This window comes from Nematostella vectensis, chromosome 2 (genome assembly GCF_932526225.1).
Source record: "Nematostella vectensis chromosome 2, jaNemVect1.1, whole genome shotgun sequence".
In the NCBI taxonomy this organism is placed as follows: domain Eukaryota; kingdom Metazoa; phylum Cnidaria; class Anthozoa; order Actiniaria; family Edwardsiidae; genus Nematostella; species Nematostella vectensis.
This window is the reverse complement of record NC_064035.1, coordinates 7,642,025-7,662,866: the sequence shown is the minus strand read 5'-3', so window position 1 is coordinate 7,662,866 and position 20,842 is coordinate 7,642,025. Positions and strand designations below refer to the sequence as shown.

The 20,842-nt window shown below is 44.2% G+C and overlaps 1 protein-coding gene across 1 annotated transcript in view; it reads right to left on the bottom strand.

Moving 5' to 3' along the window:
- LOC5514364 (mucin-19) overlaps positions 1-20,842 on the bottom strand; it is a 59,334-nt gene that overhangs the window by 35,005 nt on the left and 3,487 nt on the right. Inside the window, exons 4-17 of the mRNA XM_048720504.1 lie at positions 16,580-17,133; positions 16,238-16,303; positions 14,307-15,278; positions 13,685-13,833; positions 13,115-13,593; positions 12,155-12,568; positions 11,685-11,703; positions 10,487-11,613; positions 7,696-10,416; positions 7,487-7,596; positions 7,221-7,282; positions 6,510-6,646; positions 5,853-6,140; positions 549-5,786 (exon numbers count right to left, since the gene is read on the bottom strand). Of these exons, the coding sequence (XP_048576461.1) occupies positions 549-5,786; positions 5,853-6,140; positions 6,510-6,646; positions 7,221-7,282; positions 7,487-7,596; positions 7,696-10,416; positions 10,487-11,613; positions 11,685-11,703; positions 12,155-12,568; positions 13,115-13,593; positions 13,685-13,833; positions 14,307-15,278; positions 16,238-16,303; positions 16,580-17,133 (12,336 nt within the window). The remainder of the gene's footprint in view (positions 1-548; positions 5,787-5,852; positions 6,141-6,509; positions 6,647-7,220; positions 7,283-7,486; positions 7,597-7,695; positions 10,417-10,486; positions 11,614-11,684; positions 11,704-12,154; positions 12,569-13,114; positions 13,594-13,684; positions 13,834-14,306; positions 15,279-16,237; positions 16,304-16,579; positions 17,134-20,842) is intronic.

The following is a 20,842-nucleotide window of genomic DNA, read 5'->3' as shown; positions in this document are numbered from 1 at the left end:
AGAAAAGCAACCTTTCTTATATAGCACAGCATTTGGAGTTGCAGCAACAAAATAAATAAATCTCGTCGGCAGATGTTGTCTAACCAATTTTTTTATCGATGTCATTTTTATTTTTCCAGACATACCAAGGAAGAAACAACAAGAAAATGTCTTTTTCCCTACAAGAAAATAATGCTTGTTTCAGCAATATGTGTAGCTATTTTAGAACACTAGAAACTATAGAAAGCTGCTAATGCGTCTGTGTAATCCCCCTTCTCCTTGTTTTTTTTAGCAAGGGAATATCATACCTTTTCTAAAATATGCTTGAAAATGTGGAGGATAAAATGCTGGCTCCGCTAAATATTAGGATTACGTCTTGGTTCGGTGATAACTTCTAAGGATCTATTTTTACAAGTTAAATGATTGCAGTAATTCTTTCTGTTTTATACTTTGATATTTAATTAAGATATCCTATGAGATAGTAAAGACTAAAAATCTAATTTCGCTTATTTCTCAAATAAGCGTGGTTTATTTTAATAATTATAACCTGAGAACTGCGGTTAGCTTACCGGTGTTCTGTATTACATTCGTTTTCGGAGGTACAGTAGAAACCTCATTTTTACTCAATGGAGAAACAGCTATTTCGCCAGTACTCATAGGTAAAAGTGTTACACCATCTGTACTCATTGGTGCAGCAGTTGTTCCATCCGTACTCATCGGTGTAGCAGTTGTTCTATCCGTAATCGTAGGTGCGGCTGTTGTTCCATCCGTACTTATGGATGAAGCAGTTGTACCATCCGTACTCATTAATGCAGCAGTTGTTCCATCCGTACTCATGGGTGCAGCAGTTGTTCTATCCGTAATCGTAGGTGCGGCTGTTGTTCCATCAGTACTTATAGATGAAGCAGTTGTACCATCTGTACTCATTAATGCAGCAGTTGTTGAATCCGTACTCATGGGTGCAGCAGTTGTTCCATACGTACTCATGGATGAAGCAATTGTTCCATCCGTACTCATGGATGAAGCAGTTGTTTCATCCGTACTAATGGGTGCAGCAATTGTTCCACCCGTACTCATTGGTGTAGTAGTTGTTCCGTCCGTACTCATGGGTGCAGCAGTTGTACCATCCATGCTCCTGGGTGCACTAGTAGTTCCGTCCGTACTCATGGGTGCTGCAGTTGTTCTTTCCATACTCATGGATGAAACAGTTGTTCCATCCGTACTCATTGGTGTAGTAGTTGTTCTATCCGTACTTATTGGTGCAACAGTTGTTCCATCCATACTCCTAGGTACAGCAGTTGTTCCATCCGTACTCATTGGTGTAGTAGTTGTTCTATCCGTACTTATTGGTGCAACAGTTGTTCCATCCATACTCCTAGGTACAGCAGTTGTTCCATCCGTACTCATGGATGAAGCGGTTGTTCCATCCGAACTTATTGGTGTAGCAGCTGTTCCATCCGTACTCATGGGTGCAGCAGTTTTTCCATCCGAACTAATTGGTGAAGTAGTTGTTCCATCCGTACTTATGGGAGCGGCAGTTGTTCCATCTGTACTCATGGGTGCAGAAGCTGTTTCATCCGTACTTATGGTTGAAGCAGTTGTTCCATCCGAACTAATTGGTGAAGTAGTTGTTCTATCCTTACTCATTGGAGCAGCAGTTGTTCCATCCGTACTCATTGGTGAAGTAGTTGTTCCATCCGTACTTATCGGTGCGGCAGTTGTTCCATACGTACTCAATAGTGCAGCAGTTGTTCGATCCATGCTCCTGGGTACAGCAGTTGTTCCATCCGTACTAATGGGTACAGCAGTTGTTCCATCTCTACTCATGGCTGCAGCAGTTGTTCCATCCGAAATTATTGGTGCAGCAGTTGTTCCATTCATACTTCTGGGTACAGTAGTTGTTCCATCCGTACTCATTGGTACAGCAGTTGTTCCATCCGTACTCATGGGTGCAGCAGTTGTTCCATTCATACTTCTGGGTACAGTAGTTGTTCCATCCGTACTCATTGGTACAGCAGTTGTACCATCTGTACTCATGGCTGCAGCAGTTGTTCCATCCGTACTCATGGGTGCAGCAGTTGTTCCATCCGTACTAATGGGTACAGCAGTTGTACCATCTGTACTCATGGGTGCGGCAGTTGTTCCATCCGTACTAATGGGTGCAGCAGTTGTACCATCTGTACTCATGGCTGCAGCAGTTGTTCCATCCGAAATTATTGGTGTAGCAGTTGTTCCATCCGTACTCATTGGTGAAGTTCTTGTTCCTTCCGTACTCATGGGTGCAGTAGCTGTTCCATCCGTACTCCTGGGTGCAGTAGTCGTTCCGCCCGTACTTATGGGTACAACCGTTGTTCTATCGATACTCATGGGTGAAACAGTTGTTCCATCAGTACTAATTGGTGCAGCAGTTGTTCCATCCGTACTAATTGGTGCAGCAGTTGTTCCATCCGTACTAATGGGTGCAGCAGTTGTTCCATCCGTACTCATTGGTACAGCAGTTGTTCCATCCATACTCATGGGTGCAGCAGTTGTTCCATCCATACTCCTGGGTACAGTATTTGTTCCATCTGTACTCATGGGTGCAGAAGCTGTTTCATCCGTACTCATGGTTGAAGCAGTTGTCCCAACCGTATTCATCGGTGCAGTAGTTGTTACATCAGTACCCAAGGGTGCAGTTGTTCCATCCATACTCCTGGGTACAGCAGTTGTTCCATCCGTACTAATGGGTACAGCAGTTGTTTCATCCTTTCTTATGGGAGCGGCAGTTGTTCCATCTCTACTCATCGGTGTAGCAGTTGTTCCATCAGCACCCCTGGGTGCAGCAGTTGTTCTATCCTTACTCATTGGAGCAGCAGTTGTTCCATCCGTACTCATTGGTGAAGTAGTTGTTCCATCCGTACTTGTCGGACCGGCAGTTGTTCCATACGTACTCAATGGTGAAGCAGTTGTTCCATCCATACTCCTGGGTACAGCAGTTGTTCCATCCGTACTAATGGGTACAGCAGTTGTTCCATCCGTACTAATGGGTACAGCAGTTGTTCCATCAGTACTCATGGGAGCGGCAGTTGTTCCATCTCTACTCATGGCTGCAGCAGTTGTTCCATCCAAAATTATTGGTGCAGCAGTTGTTCCATCCATACTTCTGGGTACAGTAGTTGTTCCATCCGTACTGATGGGTACAGCAGTTGTACCATCTGTACTCATGGGTGCAGTAGCTGTTCCATCCGTACTCCTGGGTGCAGTAGTCGTTCCGCCCGTACTTATGGGTACAGCCGTTGTTCTATCCATACTCATGGGTGAAACAGTTGTTCCTTGTGTACTCATGGATGCAATAGTTGTTCCGTCCGTACTCATGGGTGCAGAAGTTGTTCCATCCATACTCCTGGGTACAGCAGTTGTTCCATCCGTACTATTGGGTACAGCAGTTGTGCGATCTGTACTCATGGGTGCAGCAATTGCTTCATCCGTACTCATTGGTGTAGTAGTTGTTCCATCCGTACAAATAGGTTCAGCAGTTGTTCCATTCGTAATATTGGGTGCAGCAGTTGTTCCATGTGTACTCCTGGGTGCAGTATTCGTTCCGCCCGTACTTATGGGTGCAGCCGTTGTTCTATCCATACTCATGGGTGAAACAGTTGTTCTATTCGTACTCATTGGTGCAGCAGTTGTTCCATCCGTACTCATGGTTGTAGCATTTCTTTCATCCGTACTCATGGGTTCAGTAGTTGTTCCATTAGTAGTAATGGGTGCAGCAGTTGTTCCATTAGTAATAATGGGTGCAGCAGTTGTTCCAGCCGTACTCATAGATGCAGTAGTTGTTCTAGCCGTACTCATAGATAAAACAGTTGTTCCATCTGTACTAATGGGTTCAGCAGTTGTTCCATTCGTAGTAATGGGTGCAGCAGTTGCATGTTTTGTCATGGATGCAGAAGTTGTTTCGTCCGTACTCATGGGTGCAGCAGTTCTACCATCCGTATTCCTGGGTGCGGTAGTTGTTCCATTCGTACTCATGGGTGCAGCAGTCGTTCCATCCGTACTCATGGATGTAGCAGTTGTTGGCGTAGTTTCAGAAGGCGATGTTGTTTCAGGTGTTGTTTCAATAGACGATCTTGTCCCAGTTGTCGTTTTCACAGGCGGTGTGGTCCAAGGTGTTGTTTCCACGGTTGAAGCTGTTCTAGGCGAGGACTCAATAGCCGATATTGTCGTAGATTTTGTTTCCACAGGTGGTATTGTCTCAGGTGTGGTTTCCACAGGTGATATTGTCCTCGATGAGGCCGCCACTGGAAATATTGTCCTAGGTTTAGTTGATACTGTACTAGGTGTGGTTTCAACAGAGGATACTGTACTAGGACTGCTTTGAAGAGGGGATACTGTCCCGTTCAGCTGTGAAGGCGTTTTAACCCTAATAAAAGGCGCCGCAGTTGTCCCATCCGTACTCGATGCTGCAGTAGTTGTTCCATCCGTACTCATCGGTGTAGCAGTTCTTCCATCAGTATCCATGGGTGCCGCAGTTGTTCCATATGTACTAATGGGTGCAGCAGTTGTTCCATCCGTACTCATTGGTGCAGCAGTTGTTTCATCCGTACTCATGGATAAAGCAGTTGTTCCATCCGAACTCATGGGTGCAGCTGTTCCAGGCGTGGTTTCCACAGGCGATGTTGTCCTAGATGAGGCCGCCACTGGAAATATTGTCCTAGGAAATATTGTACTAGGTGTGGTTTCAACAGAGGATATTGTACTTGTTCCATCCGTACTCATGGGTGCAGCAGTTGTTCCATCCGTACTCATGGGTGCAGCAGTTGTTCCATCCGTACTCATGGGTGCAGCAGTTGTTCCTTCCGTACTAGATGAGGCCGCCACTGGAAATATTGTCCTAGGAAATATTGTACTTGGCGTGGTTTCAACAGAGGATATTGTACTAGGTGTGGTTTCAACAGAGGATATTGTACTAGGTGTGGTTTCAACAGAGGATATTGTACTTGTTCCATCCGTACTCATTGGAGCAGCAGTTGTTCCATCCGTACTAACGGGTGCAGCAGTTGTTGCATCCGTACTCATGGGTGCCGCAGTTGTTCCATCCGTACTCCTAGGTACAGCAGTTGTTCCATCCGTACTCATGGATGAAGCGGTTGTTCCATCCGAACTTATTGGTGCAGCAGTTGTTCCATCTATACTCATCGGTGTAGCAGTTGTTCCATCCGTACTCATGGGTGCAGCAGTTGTTCCATCCGTACCCATGGACGAAGCAGCTGTTCCATCCGTACTCATTGGTGCAGCAGTTTTTCCATCCGAACTAATTGGTGAAGTAGTTGTTCCATCCGTACTCATCGGAGCGGCAGTTGTTGCATCCGTACTCATGGGTGCCGCAGTTGTTCCATCCGTACTAACGGGTGCAGCAGTTGTTCCATCCGTACTCATGGATGAAGCGGTTGTTCCATCCGAACTTATTGGTGCAGCAGTTGTTCCATCTATACTCATCGGTGTAGCAGTTGTTCTATCCGTACCCATGGACGAAGCAGCTGTTCCATCCGTACTCATTGGTGCAGCAGTTTTTCCATCCGAACTAATTGGTGAAGTAGTTGTTCCATCCGTACTCATCGGAGCGGCAGTTGTTCCATCCGTACTCATGGGTATAAGAGTCGTACCATCCGTTCCTATGGTTGCAGCAGTTATCCTATCGGTACTCAAATGTAGATCTGTTGTTCTTTCCGAACTCATGGTTGCAGTAACTGACATCGTGGAAGTAGTAGTTGCTGCATCAGTATTGATTAATTGAGGAGAAATCGATGCTGGAGTGGAAAGTATTTCTGAAACAAATGTATTTCTTTTATTTCTTAGAATTTAGGAATAAAAACGAAATATTATATATTTACCATCACCAGCAAAGGCATCAAGTTTGTTGCTAGGGATACCATTTCCATTATCAGAAAAGGCTAGCACTCGTACTCTGTACTTGATTCCAGGAACAAGATTTTCCAAGAGCAGCTGGTCACACTCATAACATTTCTTTGAGCTCCATTTTGAAGAAGAAAATGGGCGGAAGAAAACAGTATATCCTTTGATTCTCCCTTGCTTTGGAGTGGGCTCTTCAATGTCCCAAGATACAAATAAGCGTGTAGGATTAGGGCTGAACGCTTTCGCCATCTTAGGTGCTGGAGGAACTAAAAAGAGTAGAAAAGCGTTACAATACTTTATCATCTGAAAAGGCAAGCAACCTACACGTCTTGATGTTTTCGATTGCTTATTTACATAGGTCATACTCATATATGCCAGCACTGTAACAAATGCGTTTTAGCTACTTTTTTGAAAAGACAAAACAAATCAACCAATTTAATTTTTTTATTCTTTAATTCTAATCATCAAAGATTACGGATTTTTTATTAAACACAACTAAAAATTTGTCTCCAGGAAGTCTAGGTCTAAATACTTTATCGGTTGCCTTAGTTGCGCTGTTATAACAACAGGGACATAATTGCCTCTTTTAACGTTAGAGTTAAGATGAGTGGAAACAGTGTTGTTAACATAATTACCATCATTTGAGGTAATATCAATTAAGTTGGCTGGTAAATTAGCAATGCCGCTCTTCTCTTGCAGATTTTCTACCAAACTCAGAAGCTCCTTTTGCTGAAGGGCACCGTACTGTAAGGATATAATAGCTATGACACCCCTGGCAGGAGAAAGATAATTACAAGAAAGCGTTAGAAGACATCGATGTAAAATCTTTTTAACGTTTGAAATTGCCATTCTATAAAAAGCGGGAACCCCTATATTATATTAAAGAGCTGCTTAAACATACGTTATTCTCATTACCTCTGGTATAAATGAAATATAAAACAGCAGGTAACAAAAACAAGCTTAAAACCGACATGGGTATGACGGAAAAATATGCAAGGGTTTTCCGTCATTTCAGAGATTGTAAGTCCCATGACTAATGGCTAAGATCCTCCATGAGGCCCATTGAGTGTTTTGGCGACAGGGACTCAATCTTCGCGCAGTTTTCGTTTTTTAATCACCGTTGATTCTTAAATCTTGGATGTCAACTGCCTTTTATGGAAATTATTTTAATAAAGCTACACATAACACTCGTGTCATCGTATTCACGGAAGTTAAAAAGCATAGCACATAATTAGAAAAGATGAGTACTTTAGACGCAACGTTTTATAAGAAAACAGTAACATTTGTTGCTATGAAGATAACCAAAAACCAACCCTGCCTTCAGCCCGCGGTGCTTCAACACTCACTCTCTAAATTCAACGATATTTGCATCGATAAAGCTTGGATCCTTGGTATAGAATTCTCTAATCTGTAAGGTATAAGATACAGAGTTAGACGTGGAGTTATAAATAACCGTTTGTCAAAGGTGAAATGAATAAACAAAAGTAAACAACAAAGTATTCCAAAATAGTGCAGTGGAAGCTTAGAGTAGGCTCGGTTTCCAGCCGTGATGGTTTCAGTGCGCCCGCGATCCACGGCTGGGAACCGAGCATAAGTTTAGAGTCATACTTACATTCGTAGATATTTTACTGCTCAGTTCTGCATACGAGTTACTAAAAGGCAGCAATAGTAGCATGTCCCACGATTCATCAGGTAAAAAGATTGTTAGGTCCACTCGCAAGTCTAGTCAAGGACAACATATGATTTAAATTTAAATTTATCAAACCATTAAAATTGCAGAGGCTCATTGTTAACACAGAGCAATAAAAAAACAGTAGATACCTTTGGGAGGCACAGGAATATCAGTTTGCGCTGCTAAAGTTGTTCCAATCACAAGTGTGGTCTTGATTGCATTAGTCGTATCTGGTAGAGAAGTTGTCTCGGAGGCAGAAGTGGTCTCTAGTACAGCATCGGTCTCTGGTACAGCAGTGGTCTCTGGTGCACCAGTGGTGTCAGGTTTAGCAGTGGTTTCTGGCGAAGCAGTGGTCTCTGGTACAGCAGTGGTCTTTGGTGCAGCAGTGGTCTCTGGTACAGCAGTGGTCCCTGGTACAGCAGTGGTCCCTGGAACAGCAGTGGTCCCTGGTACAGCAGTGGTCCCTGGTACGGCAGTTGTGTCTGGTGCAGCAGTGCTCTCTGGTAAAGCAGTGGTCTTTGGTAGAGCAGTGGTCTTTGGTAAAGCAGTGGTCTTTGGTAAAGCAGTGGTTTCTGGTGCAGAAGTGGTCTCTGGTGCAGAAGTGTTCTCTGGTGAAGAAGTGTTCTCTGGTGCAGCAATGGTCTCTGGTACAGCAGTGGTCCCTGGTACAGCAGTTGTGTCTGGTATAGAAAAGGTTTCTAGTGCAGCAGTGGTCTTTGGTAGAGCAGTGGTCTTTGGTAGAGCAGTGGTCTTTGGTAGAGCAGTGGTCTCTGGTGCAGCAGTGGTCTCTGGTGCAGCAGTGGTCCCTGGTACAGCAGTGGTTTCTGGTACAGCAGTGGTCTCTGGTACAGCAGTGGTCTCTGGTAAAGTAGTGGTCTCTGGTACAGCAGTGGTCCCTGGTACAGCAGTGGTCCCTGGTACAGCAGTTGTGTCTGGTATAGAAAAGGTTTCTGGTGCAGCAGTGGTCTTTGGTAGAGCAGTGGTCTCTGGTGGAGCAGTGGTCTCTGGTGCAGCAGTGGTCCCTGGTACAGCAGTGGTTTCTGGTACAGCAGTGGTCTCTGGTACAGCAGTGGTCTCTGGTAAAGTAGTGGTCTCTGGTACAACAGTGGTCCCTGGTACAGCAGTGCTCTCTGGTACAGCAGTGGTCCCTCGTACAGCAGTTGTGTCTGATGCAGAAGTGGTCTCTGGTGCACCAGTGGTCTCAGGTTTAGCAGTAGTTTCTGGTGCAGCAGTGGTCTCTGGTAGAGTAGTGGTCTTTGGTAGAGCAGTGGTCTCTGGTGGAGCAGTGGTCTCAGGTTTAGCAATGGTTTCTGGTGCAGCAGTGGTCTCTGGTAGAGCAGTGGTCTTTGGTAGAGCAGTGTTCTCAGGTGCAGAAGTGGTCTCTGGTACGGAAGTGGTCTCTGGTACAGCAGCGGTCTCTGGTGCAACAGTGGTCTCCTGTGCGGCCACGGTCTCTGATGCAGCAGTGGTCCCAGGTACAACAGTGGTCTCTGGTACAGCAGTGGTCTCTGGTGCAGATGTGGTCTTTGGTGCAGATGTGGTCTCTGGTGCAGCAGTAATCCCTTGAACAGCAGTGGCCTCTGGTGCAGCAGTGGTCTCTGGTGGAGCAGTAGTTTCTGGTGCAGCAGTGGCCTCTGGTACAGCAGTGGTCCCTGGAACAGCAGTGGTCTCTGATGCAGCAGTGGTCTCTGGTGCAGCAGTGGTCTCTGGTGCAGCAGTGGTCTCTGGTGCAGCAGTGGTCTCTTGTACAGAAGAGGTCTCTGGTGCACCAGTGGTCTTTGGTAGAGCAGTGGTCTCTGGTGCAGAAGTGGTCTCTGGTACAGCAGTGGTCTCTGGTGCAGCAGTGGTCTCCGGTGTAGCCACGGTCTCTGATACAGCAGTGGTCCCTGGCACAGCAGTGGTCCCTGGTACAGTAGTTGTTTCTGGTGCAGCAATGGTCTCTGGTACAAAAGTGGTCTCTGGTGCACCAGTGGTGTCAGGTTTAGCAGTGGTTTCTGGCGAAGCAGTGGTCTCTGGTAGAGCAGTGGTCTCTGGTGCAGAAGTGGTCTCTGGTACAGAAGTGGTCTCTGGTGCAGAAGTGGTCTCTGGTGCAGCAGTGGTCTCTGGTGCAGAAGTGGTCTCTGGTGCAGCAGTTGCCTCTGGAACAGCAGTGGTCTTTGGTGCAGAAGTGGTCTCTGGTGCACCAGTGGTCTCAGGTTTAGCAGTGGTTTCTGGTGGAGTAGTGGTCTCTGGAACAGCAGTGGTCTTTGGTAGAGCAGTGGTCTCTGGTACGGAAGTGCTCTCTGGAACAGCAGTGGTCTCTGGTGCAGCAGTGGTCCCTGGTACAGTAGTTGTTTCTGGTGTAGCAATGGTCTCTGGTACAAAAGTGGTCTCTGCTGCACCAGTGGTGTCAGGTTTAGCAGTGGTTTCTGGCGAAGCAGTGGTCTTTGGTGCAGCAGTGGTCCCTGGAACAGCAGTGGTCTCTGTTGGAGAAGTGGTCTCTGGTGCAGCAGTGGTCTTTGGTAGAGCAGTGGTCTCTGGTTCAGAAGTGGTCTCTGGCGAAGCAGTTGCCTCTTGAACAGCAGTGGTCTTTGGTGCAGAAGTGGTCTCTGGTGCACCAGTGGTCTCAGGTTTAGCAGTGGTTTCTGGTGGAGTAGTGGTCTCTGGAACAGCAGTGGTCTTTGGTAGAGCAGTGGTCTCTGGTGCAGAAGTGGTCTCTGGTGCAGAAGTGGTCTCTGGTGTTTCAATGGTCTCAGGTACAGCAGTAGTCTCTGGTGCAGCAGTGATCTCAGGAGCACCAGTCTTCGATGGAGCAGTGGTATCAGCTCCAGGGTAAATTGTCGCATTTTTCACCTGAGGCTTTGCTGTTTCTAGGATCTCTGTGTACCAATCTAGTATTGAAAGGGAAAAATTACAAGACAAATCAGAGGGAAAAACAAAGTCATCCAATGAAAAGCAAACCTGCATCTGTGAAAGTGCTCATGGTTGCACTAGCTGTTCCATCCATACTCATGGGTATTGCAGTTGCTCCATAAGTACTCATGGGTGAAGCAGTTGCTTCATCCGTATCCGTGGGTATTGAAGTTGCTGCATCGGTACTCATGCGTACAGCAGTTGTACTGCCCGTAATCATGGGTGCAGCAGTTGTTCCATCCGTACTCATGGGTGCAGCAGTTGTTCCATCCGTACTCATGGGTACAGCAGTTGTTCTATCCGTACTCATGGGGGCAGCAGTTGTTCCATCTGTAATCACGGGTACAGCAGTTGTTCCGTCCGTACTAATGGGGGCAGCGGTTGTTCCATCTGTAATCATGGGTACAGCAGTTGTTCCATTTGTAATCATGGGTACAGCAGTTGTTCCGTCCGTACTCATGGGTGCAGCAGTTGTTCCATCCGTACTCATGGGTGCAGCAGTTGCTCCATTCGTACTAATGGGTACAGCAGTTGTTCCATCTGTACTAATGGATGAAACAGTTGTTCCGTCCGTAATCATGGATGCAGCAGTTGTCCCATCCGTACTCATGGGTGCAGCAGTTGTTCTATCCATATTCATGGGAGCAGCAGTTGCTCCATCCGTAATAATGGGTACAGCAGTTGTTCCATCTGTATTATTTGGTGCAGCAGTTGTTTCATCCGTACTAATAGGTGCAGCAGTTGTTCCATCCGTACTCATGGGTACAGCAGTTGTTACATCCGTACTTATGGGTGCAGCAGTTGTTTCATCTGTAATCATTGGTGCAGCAGTTGTTCTATCCATACTCATGGGAGCAGCAGTTGCTCCATCCGTACTCATGGATGAAACAGTTGTTCCATCCATACTCATGGGTGCAGCAGTTGTTCCATCCGTACTCATTGGTGCAGCAGTTGTTCCATCCATATTCACGGGAGCAGCAGTTGCTCCATCCGTTAAAATGGGTAAAGCAGTTGTTCCATCCGTACTAATGGGTGCAGCAGTTGTTCCATCCGTACTCATTGGTACAGCAGTTGTTCCATCCGTACTCATGGGAGCAGCAGTTGTTCCATCCGTACTCATGGGTGCAGCAGTTGTTCCATCCATATTCATGGGTACAGCAGTTGTTCCATCCGTACTCATGGGTGCAGCAGTTGTTCCATCCGTACTCATTGGTGCAGCAGTTGTTCCATCCATATTCATGGGCACAGCAGTTGTTCCATCCGTACTCATGGGTGCAGCAGTTGTTCCATCAGTACCCATGGGTGCAGCAGTTGTTCCATCCGTACTCATGGGTGCAGCAGTTGTTCCATCCGTACTCATTGGTGCAGCAGATGTTCCATCCATATTCATGGGTGCAGCAGTTGTTCCATCCGTACTCATGGGTGCAGCAGTTGTTCCATCCGTACTCATGGGTGCAGCAGTTGTTCCATCCGTACTCATTGGTGCAGCAGATGTTCCATCCATATTCATGGGTGCAGCAGTTGTTCCATCCGTACTCATGGGTGCAGCAGTTGTTCCATCCGTACCCATGGATGCAGCAGTTGTTCCATCAGTACCCATGGGTGCAGCAGTTGTTCCATCCGTACTCATGGGTGCAGCAGTTGTTCCATCCGTACTCATGGGTGCAGCAGTTGTTCCATCCGTACTCATGGGTGCAGCAGTTGTTCCATCAGTACTCATGGGTGCAGCAGTTGTTCCATCAGTACTAATGGGTACAGAAGTTGTTCCATCCGTACTCATTGGTGCAACAGTTGTTCCACGTGTAATTACTGGTGCAGCATTTGTTCTATCCATACTCGTGGGAGCAGCATTGGCTCCATCCGTACTCATGGATGAAACAGTTATTCCATCTGTACTTATTGTTGCAGCAGTTGTTCCATCCGTACTCATGGGTGCAGCAGTTGTTCCTTCCGTACTAATGGGTTCAGCAGTTGTTCCATCCGTACTCATTGGTGTAGCACTTGTTCCATCAGTACCCATGGGTACAGCAGTTGTTCCATCCGTACTCATGGGTACAGCAGTTGTACCATCCATATTCATGGGAGCAGCAGTTGCTCCATCCGTAATAATGGGTACAGCAGTTGTTCCATCTGTACTAATTGGTGCATCAGTTGTTCCATCCGTACTCATGGGTGCAGCAGTTGTTCCATCCGTACTCATGAGTGCAGCAGTTGTTCCATCCGTACTCATTGGTACAGCAGTTGTTCCATCCGTACTCATGGGTGCAGCAGTTGTTCCATCCGTACTCATTGGTGTAGCAGTTGTTCCATCCACATTCATGGGAGCAGCAGTTGCTCCATCCGTAATAATGGGTACAGCAGTTGTTCCATCTGTACTAATTGGTGCAACAGTTGTTCCACGTGTAATTACTGGTGCAGCATTTGTTCTATCCATACTCGTGGGAGCAGCAGTTGCTCCATCCGTACTCATGGATGAAACAGTTATTCCATCTGTACTTATTGTTGCAGCAGTTGTTCCATCCGTACTCATGGGTGCAGCAGTTGTTCCATCCGTACTCATGGGTGCAGCAGTTGTTCCATCCGTACTCATGGGTGCAGCAGTTGTTCCATCCGTACTCATGGGTGCAGCAGTTGTTCCATCCGTACTCATGGGTGCAGCAGTTGTTCCATCAGTACCCATGGGTGCAGCAGTTGTTCCATCAGTACCCATGGGTGCAGCAGTTGTTCCATCCGCACTCATTGGTGCAACAGTTGTTCCACGTGTAATCACTGGTGCAGCATTTGTTCTATCCATACTCGTGGGAGCAGCAGTTGCTCCATCCGTACTCATGGATGAAACAGTTATTCCATCCGTACTCATGGGTGCAGCAGTTATTCCATCCGTACTCATCGGTGTAGCAGTTATTCCATCCGTACTCATCGGTGCAGCAGTTGTTCCATCCGTACTCATTGGTGTAGCACTTGTTCCATCAGTACCCATGGGTACAGCAGTTGTTCCATCCGTACTCATTGGTGCAGCAGTTGTACCATCCATATTCATGGGAGCAGCAGTTGCTCCATCCGTTATAATGGGTATAGCAGTTGTTCCATCTGTACTTATTGTTGCAGCAGTTGTTCCATCCGTACTCATGGGTGCAGCAGTTGTTCCATCAGTACTAATGGGTGCAGCAGTTGTTCCATCCGTACTCATTGGTACAGCAGTTGTTCCATCCGTACTCATGGGTGCAGCAGTTGTTCCATCCGTACCCATGGGTACAGCAGTTGTTCCATCCGTACTCATTGGTGCAGCAGTTGTACCATCCATATTCATGGGAGCAGCAGTTGCTCCATCCGTTATAATGGGTATAGCAGTTGTTCCATCTGTACTTATTGTTGCAGCAGTTGTTCCATCCGTACTCATGGGTGCAGCAGTTGTTCCATCAGTACTAATGGGTGCAGCAGTTGTTCCATCCGTACTCATTGGTACAGCAGTTGTTCCATCCGTACTCATGGGTGCAGCAGTTGTTCCATCCGTACTCATGGGTACAGCAGTTGTTCCATCAGTACCCATGGGTGCAGCAGTTGTTCCATCCGTACTAATGGGTACAGAAGTTGTTCCATCCATATTCATGGGTGCAGCAGTTGTTCCATCCGTACTCATGGGTGCAGCAGTTGTTCCATCTGTACTAATGGGTGCAGCAGTTGTTCCATCCGTACTCATTGGTACAGCAGTTGTTCCATCCGTACTCATGGGTGCAGCAGTTGTTCCATCCGTACTCATGGGTACAGCAGTTGTTCCATCCGTAATCATGGGTGCAGCAGTTGTTCCATCTGTACTAATGGGTGCAGCAGTTGTTCCATCCGTACTCATTGGTACAGCAGTTGTTCCATCCGTACTCATGGGTGCAGCAGTTGTTCCATCCGTACTCATGGGTACAGCAGTTGTTCCATCCGTACTCATGGGTGCAGCAGATGTTTCATCTGTAATCATTGGTGCAGCAGTTGTTCTATCCATACTCATGGGAGCAGCAGTTGCCCCATCCGTACTCATGGATGAAACAGTTGTTCCATCCGTACTCATGGGGTCAACAGTTGTACCATCCGTACTCATGGATGAAACAGTTGTTCCATCCGTACTCATGGGTGCAACAGTTGTTCCATCCGTAGTAATATGTACAGCAGCTGTTCCATCTGTAATAATGGATGCATCAGTTGTTCCATCTGTACTAATGGATGAAACAGTTGTTCCACCCGTACTTATGGGTGCAGCAGTTGTTCCATCCACACTCATGGATGCAGCAGTTGTTCCATCTGTACTCATGGGTGCAATAGTTGTTCCATCCGTACTAATGGGTACAGAAGTTGTTCCATCCGTACTCATGGGTGCAGTAGTTGTTTTATCCGTACTCATGGGTGCAACAGTTGTTCCATCTGTAATCATGGGTGCAGCAGTTAATCCATCCGTACTTATTGGTGGGGCAGCTGATCCAAGGGAACTCACGCCTGCTTCAATTGATTCATTTATCATATTCTGAGTTGTCATAGGCTTAGCTGATGTCACTGTTATTAACTCATGGGTACTCGTTTGTTTGGTAATTGACTCCTCTATTATTTGTGATGTACCAGTTGAAGTTATTGGTATTGCTGGTGCATCACTAGGTTTAGGTGTAATCTTAGCCCCGCCTTCTACCACATTTGTTTTTGGTATCGTTCTAGTCTCGGGTAATATGGTGCTAGGTGAAGAGGGGGAACTGGTTATTGAGGTTGGTGTAGATGCTGTAGTCTCTGCTGTGGTAGGTTGGGCACTAGCCATGCTTGAGATTCCAGTCGTGTTTATGAGAGGAAAAGTTGTTGCGATGACCTAAAAAAATGCTGTTAGAAACAGCATCAATGTCTTTAAACGCAAAACCGCTCTATAAAAGGATCGTGCCCAGGGCAGTGACTCCTTAAGTTGTCGCTCAGCCGACGAGCTGTCAAGACGTATTGGATTTTCTTATATAAATCTAATATTTGGTTCCATATCAACTCGCAAAGGTAGTGATGACTAGCAGGTAGGTAGTTATGACTAGCAAAGATAGATTTGCAAACATTTTCTTATCCAAATCGAATATTTGGTTCCATATCAACTAGCAAAAGCAGAAGGAAACATAAAGTTGAGAAAGATGAGGAAGTTATTTGGGTTTTAAAGGACGCATTCAGAGTTTTATTATAAAATTTTGTGTCTATCGCTTTGTTAGTCCGCCATGTTGGTTCTGATTTCAAACTTCTCGAGGTGCGAAAAGGGGGCGTCCCTATCCCTTTAGCGCGGTTTCACATTTCAGATTACAGATGCAAAGTCAAGCTGTATACCATTTTAGAGCTAAACATTGGCATCTGATAATTTTTTATATTAAACCATATTGAATACAAACCAAGACCAAGAATGTGGTCTCAAACCAAATATTGTTAGATTTGCAAACAGTCATATTCTGGGAAGGAAAAATGTGGGAGTCAAGTGTACTGTATGAAGCCAAAAAGCTGAAAAAATCAATAAACACAATTTGAATAAGACTGTTTGTTTTGAAATCTTGTAGTGATGTGTTAACTATGGAAAGATTCGGCTTAACTATGTTTCTAAATGGGCTAGTAGTTTGTAGGGAGGCTTTCCCTAGCGTAAAAGTGCTAAGGCTAAGTGCTAAGCATACCTTACAACGAAATACATAAATACTGCAAATTTACATAAACATTGTACATTTTCATAAATATTGTAAAATTTAAAATGGGAAATATCTCAGTGCATTTCACTGAATACAGAGATTAAAAAATCACAAGCATTTTTACCTGGGTGCAAGCTTTGTTTTTTATTCCATATGGATGGTTGTAGTACACTAATTCTGCAATATCACCCTAAAGTGTAAAAAGGAGGAAAAATAAAAATTAACTTAATAAACTTTAATCAACTTAAATTACTCCATTGCCCTATTATATTGCTAAAGCATAAGAACATACTGTACATCGAAGAATTTTTACATAATCCAAAATTATAGGATATTAAAATATTAAAAAGAATGCAAAAAGAAAATAACAGAACATACAAGTCAGGTCCTGAGCTTTTACTGTATGCACCATATTTTCAGTAAATCAGATATTCATAATTATATACATAGGGTGTTAAAAACTTACTAAAAATGGTGAGCTGCCCCGCATCCAGCCAGCTCTTGCAATGTATAAGCCACTGGCTGATGGTATGTACATGTCCGGAGCTTTGAATGGGAACTCTATAGACTCTCCTTTGTCACACTCAAAGTAAAGTGATGCTTTTCTTTTATCAAGTGTCACAACAATCCTCCTCCATTGATTGACAAATTGTGGGACTTTGAACACAAATTTCTTCTGCTTGCGGGATACGTCAGTGTACATCAAAGTAATGTAAGAGGACTTTGTGTCTGAGGTTATTCTTAGCCCAAATATTATTCGAGAGTGTCTTGGTAATTGCATAATTGAAAAAATGCAGCCATTAGAAGAATGAGGACGTATAGTCGCAGCAATAGCAAATGAAGGGTGCACAGTCTCCTTAAAAAAGTGGCGTGCAAAACGTCCCACATTGGCCCCAGGCCGAAACCTAAAGGCAGGCTCATCACTGGAGTCATAAGGATTTGGTATAGAGCTCACTCCAGGTGGGAGGGGTTCACCAATAATGCCCAATAGGTTGATGCTATTATATGGAGGACTACCATCTAAAAAGAAAAACAGCAACAACACAGGTTTATTACTTGCATATTAATTTATGGTGTGGACTTTGCTTTAGAAAATCTTTGATCTAATGTTAAAAATAGCAAAGCATTCTATCTCTATACAGGTACCAGGTATTTATATTTGAATATACCAGAAGTGGTAACCTCAAGGGAGCAATTCCTACCCATACGAAATAGCACATTTGTGTGATAAAAGCGATTTTTAACACCAAGTGATATCACTACTGTTAGTAACTCACAAAGTAGCCAGAAATGTTCTAAGTTGACTCGTGATTTACTGTAAAACACGTTTTGGGTATGTCAGAAAACCATTAATGTGAGACCCCTTAGGGAGAGCAATTAAGAATTTTATACCCTAACCCCTAAAAGATAGGATGGGAGGGGGGGGGGAGCGAGATAGAAGGATATGACAGTAAGCAACTCCAAACATGTATCATTGATAGTGATAGGGCAATTTGAATCAACCTATGCTTAATAATACAATAAAATAACCAGCAATTCCATCAGTGTTTATGATTAAGTATGGAAGCAGTCCAAAACCAATCCAACATGCATTTCTCAGTCATTGATTTGTACATTTATCTATCAAACTCTGCACTGATAGATCTCATGTTCTATATACTTAAATTCCCTGATGAAGGCAGTATATTATCGAAACGTCCTACATTCGACCTATATTCGACCTCGATTCGTCCTATATTCGACGGTATTTCAGTCGTTTTTTTTTTTTCAAGGAAAGAAATAAGATTCAGAGTAATAAGGTACAAGAACAGCGAGTACTTAAACATACCATGACGAATGATGTCCCGTTTTAACTTAAAAGTGAAGCCCATGCCTTCTCTAGGGGGTTTACCCCGTTGTAATAACCATCCCCAATTTTGTATACAGCTCTATTTTCATCATGATCCGTTCTACCAAACAAACGAAACTTCATGACGCAAATCGTGCCCGAATCTTGACGACACCAAGAGAACAAGACAAATCTCCCGCCATATTACCAAACCATGTCCATATATGGAGGTGGTGATACACAGGAAGCCCCTATGTTCTGTTCAAACCACTTGTAAGTTTCAGTAACGAAGCTGAGTTCACTATAATATAAGTCTCCTGCGCAACCGTTCTTTAAGCGTTCGAGAGGGGGGCTGTTTTCTTTTGGAGAACATCCTCAAACAGGCGCGTACACAGCCCATTTGGCTGCCAAAAAGTGGGTCAAGGAATCTTCAAATACTCAAATGCTTTTTTTCATATGATTCCCATGATTGCCCACCTCCGTCAGCCAATCCTGGGTACGCGCCTGTGAAAGGTTTTAAGTCTCTAATGTACCAGTACAAATGACAATTGGTTATCTGTGAGCTGTTTTTATTGTTCATTATTATTATTGTTATTATTATCATCATTATTGCGTTCCCGAGGTCGGCCATTGCTGGTAAGTTGTTACTGTTGGCATTTTTGTTGTTGCTGTATCATCATTATTTGGTCGCTATGTTATTTGCTGCGTTCCCGAGGTCGGCCATTGCTGGTAAGTTGTTGCTATTGACGTTTTTGTTGTTGCTGTAAATACGTTTGAGATAAAAAAAAAGCGAGTGGATTTTATATCGCCTGCTCATATTAGACAAATAAGTCTTTGTATGAACCAAACCCAAGAGATAAATCAGCGGGCAGAAATACTCTACATTCCGAGAGTCACAAAAGCTCATTGGAACTGCGCTTGAAAACGATTATGGCCCAATTACTGTCTTTATAATGGGAATTTACAGTAATGACAACAGCAGAAAACTATGTCGTAAACTAACGGCTAGACCCAACAATCACAACAATATTCGTTCCCCTGTAATGGTGTCCAAGTGCGAAAAGAGGTCCGTAAATCGCAATTTAATCGAACAACCACACGATGCACCCGACTAACATTTATTTGATGTATTATTTCCTTGATAAAAAGAATATTAATACTAGGATTTGCGAATATTTTTTGCTTTTTATATTTAATGTCTCCTCTCAATTTTTTTATGGGTAAAAAAGAGCAGGTAACTTCATGGACTTAAATGTTCGTCCCTCCCTGGTCTTGAATATCACACAACATTTTTGCGGAGCGGGTTCATAACCTTAGACAAGAGATTGGGGAAGGTTTGAAAACAATGTAATCCATGATAGTACGAGCGCTAATGATTAGCCTATCATCGGCAGTGGATTTATATGATGGGCAACAACGCATATAAGATGCGTATATATGATTATCTAAGTCTTTGTTATTCAAAGTAGTCGCACGTGCTTTTTATAATCCATGAATTTCGTAAATCTTTTCATAATCCACATCTACAGCAGATATTATAGAAATTGACCTTAGATAAAGTGTCCCTCGCGAACTGATTATCTTTTACTAACTGACTACCTTGAGCACATATATAGCGGGATAGTGCTGGAATCGTTATTTCTAATAAGGCATATTTTTGTAGTGTCGTGATATATGTTACTACACCCTTTGATCCTATTCCATTATATAAAATAAAAATATCCACAAAACATTCTAAGGGATACGTTCATTCAAATGAACTATTGTGTAAAGGCGAATAGGGGTCATTATATAGCGATATTCTCGTTGATGGTTGCTTGTCTGCTCACGATATATTTATAGACAATTACAACTTGTTTACACTGTCATCAGAGATAGAGTGTCGAGATAACGCGAACAACTTACGGTTTTCTTGCTTGTTTACTGACTGTCCAGAAAGTACTTGAACAAATTGATCGAGGGCGAGAAATCCAAGTAATAAAACCAGGCGTAGCCGGCGAAGGCATCGAGAAAATTGCATCGCAGTCATCTTATCATCCTGAATTCTTCTTTGCTCAACAAATCACAATCCTAAATATGCCGAGTGGTTTTGGCGCGTTATTTTGTACGACTGGGTGAGGTGTGCCGTGTTTAACAGTGCTGTGATTCAAGCTGGTTATGTTGTAGAGGCAGACGAGATTCTAACACGATAACTCTACGCACAGCAGGAGAACTCATAGATAGTTCAGTCACACCATCAGAGACCCTGCCCGCCAGGGCTACGGTGGCAATGCTCTATCCCCGATATTACCAATTAAGATGGAAAAGGGGTCGTCAAACATCAATCACTGAAGTAATTACCTCAATCCTACTCAGGGCAACTCCAACCAAAGCGCAGGAGAATCCTGTCACTTTCACTTGGAAATATTTTATAATAAACACAAAAGCGCCCGGGTCAAGCATTAAATAGACCGACCCTCTTCGAATAGATTCAAAGAGCGTGATGCTGCTATACCACTAAACAGTCAGGTAAAAAAAAAGCACAATACATAAAAAACACGATAGAATAACCTTTTAATTTTTCAAGTTTCATATTTCCGATTGATGTTATATCAATTGACTAGGACTGTAACACAATTGGTTCATTTATTCATGTTATAAGCTAGAGTGATGACAGTATTGCGTTGTCAGACGATCACATAAGCATATCAACACCCGGACCGCGTCAAAGGTATTATATTTATGCGTTACGCCATTTAAACCCCTCTGGCAATGGCTAGACAAGCTGCTTTGCTATTTACTTGCTTTTTCCCAAAATATCATCATAATTTGTGCAAGAGACAGTCGACTTCAAAGGAAGTCTTGCAATGCGCACGCGTATATAAATCGAAAACATCTAAACGATTAGAGTGCGGTTTATTT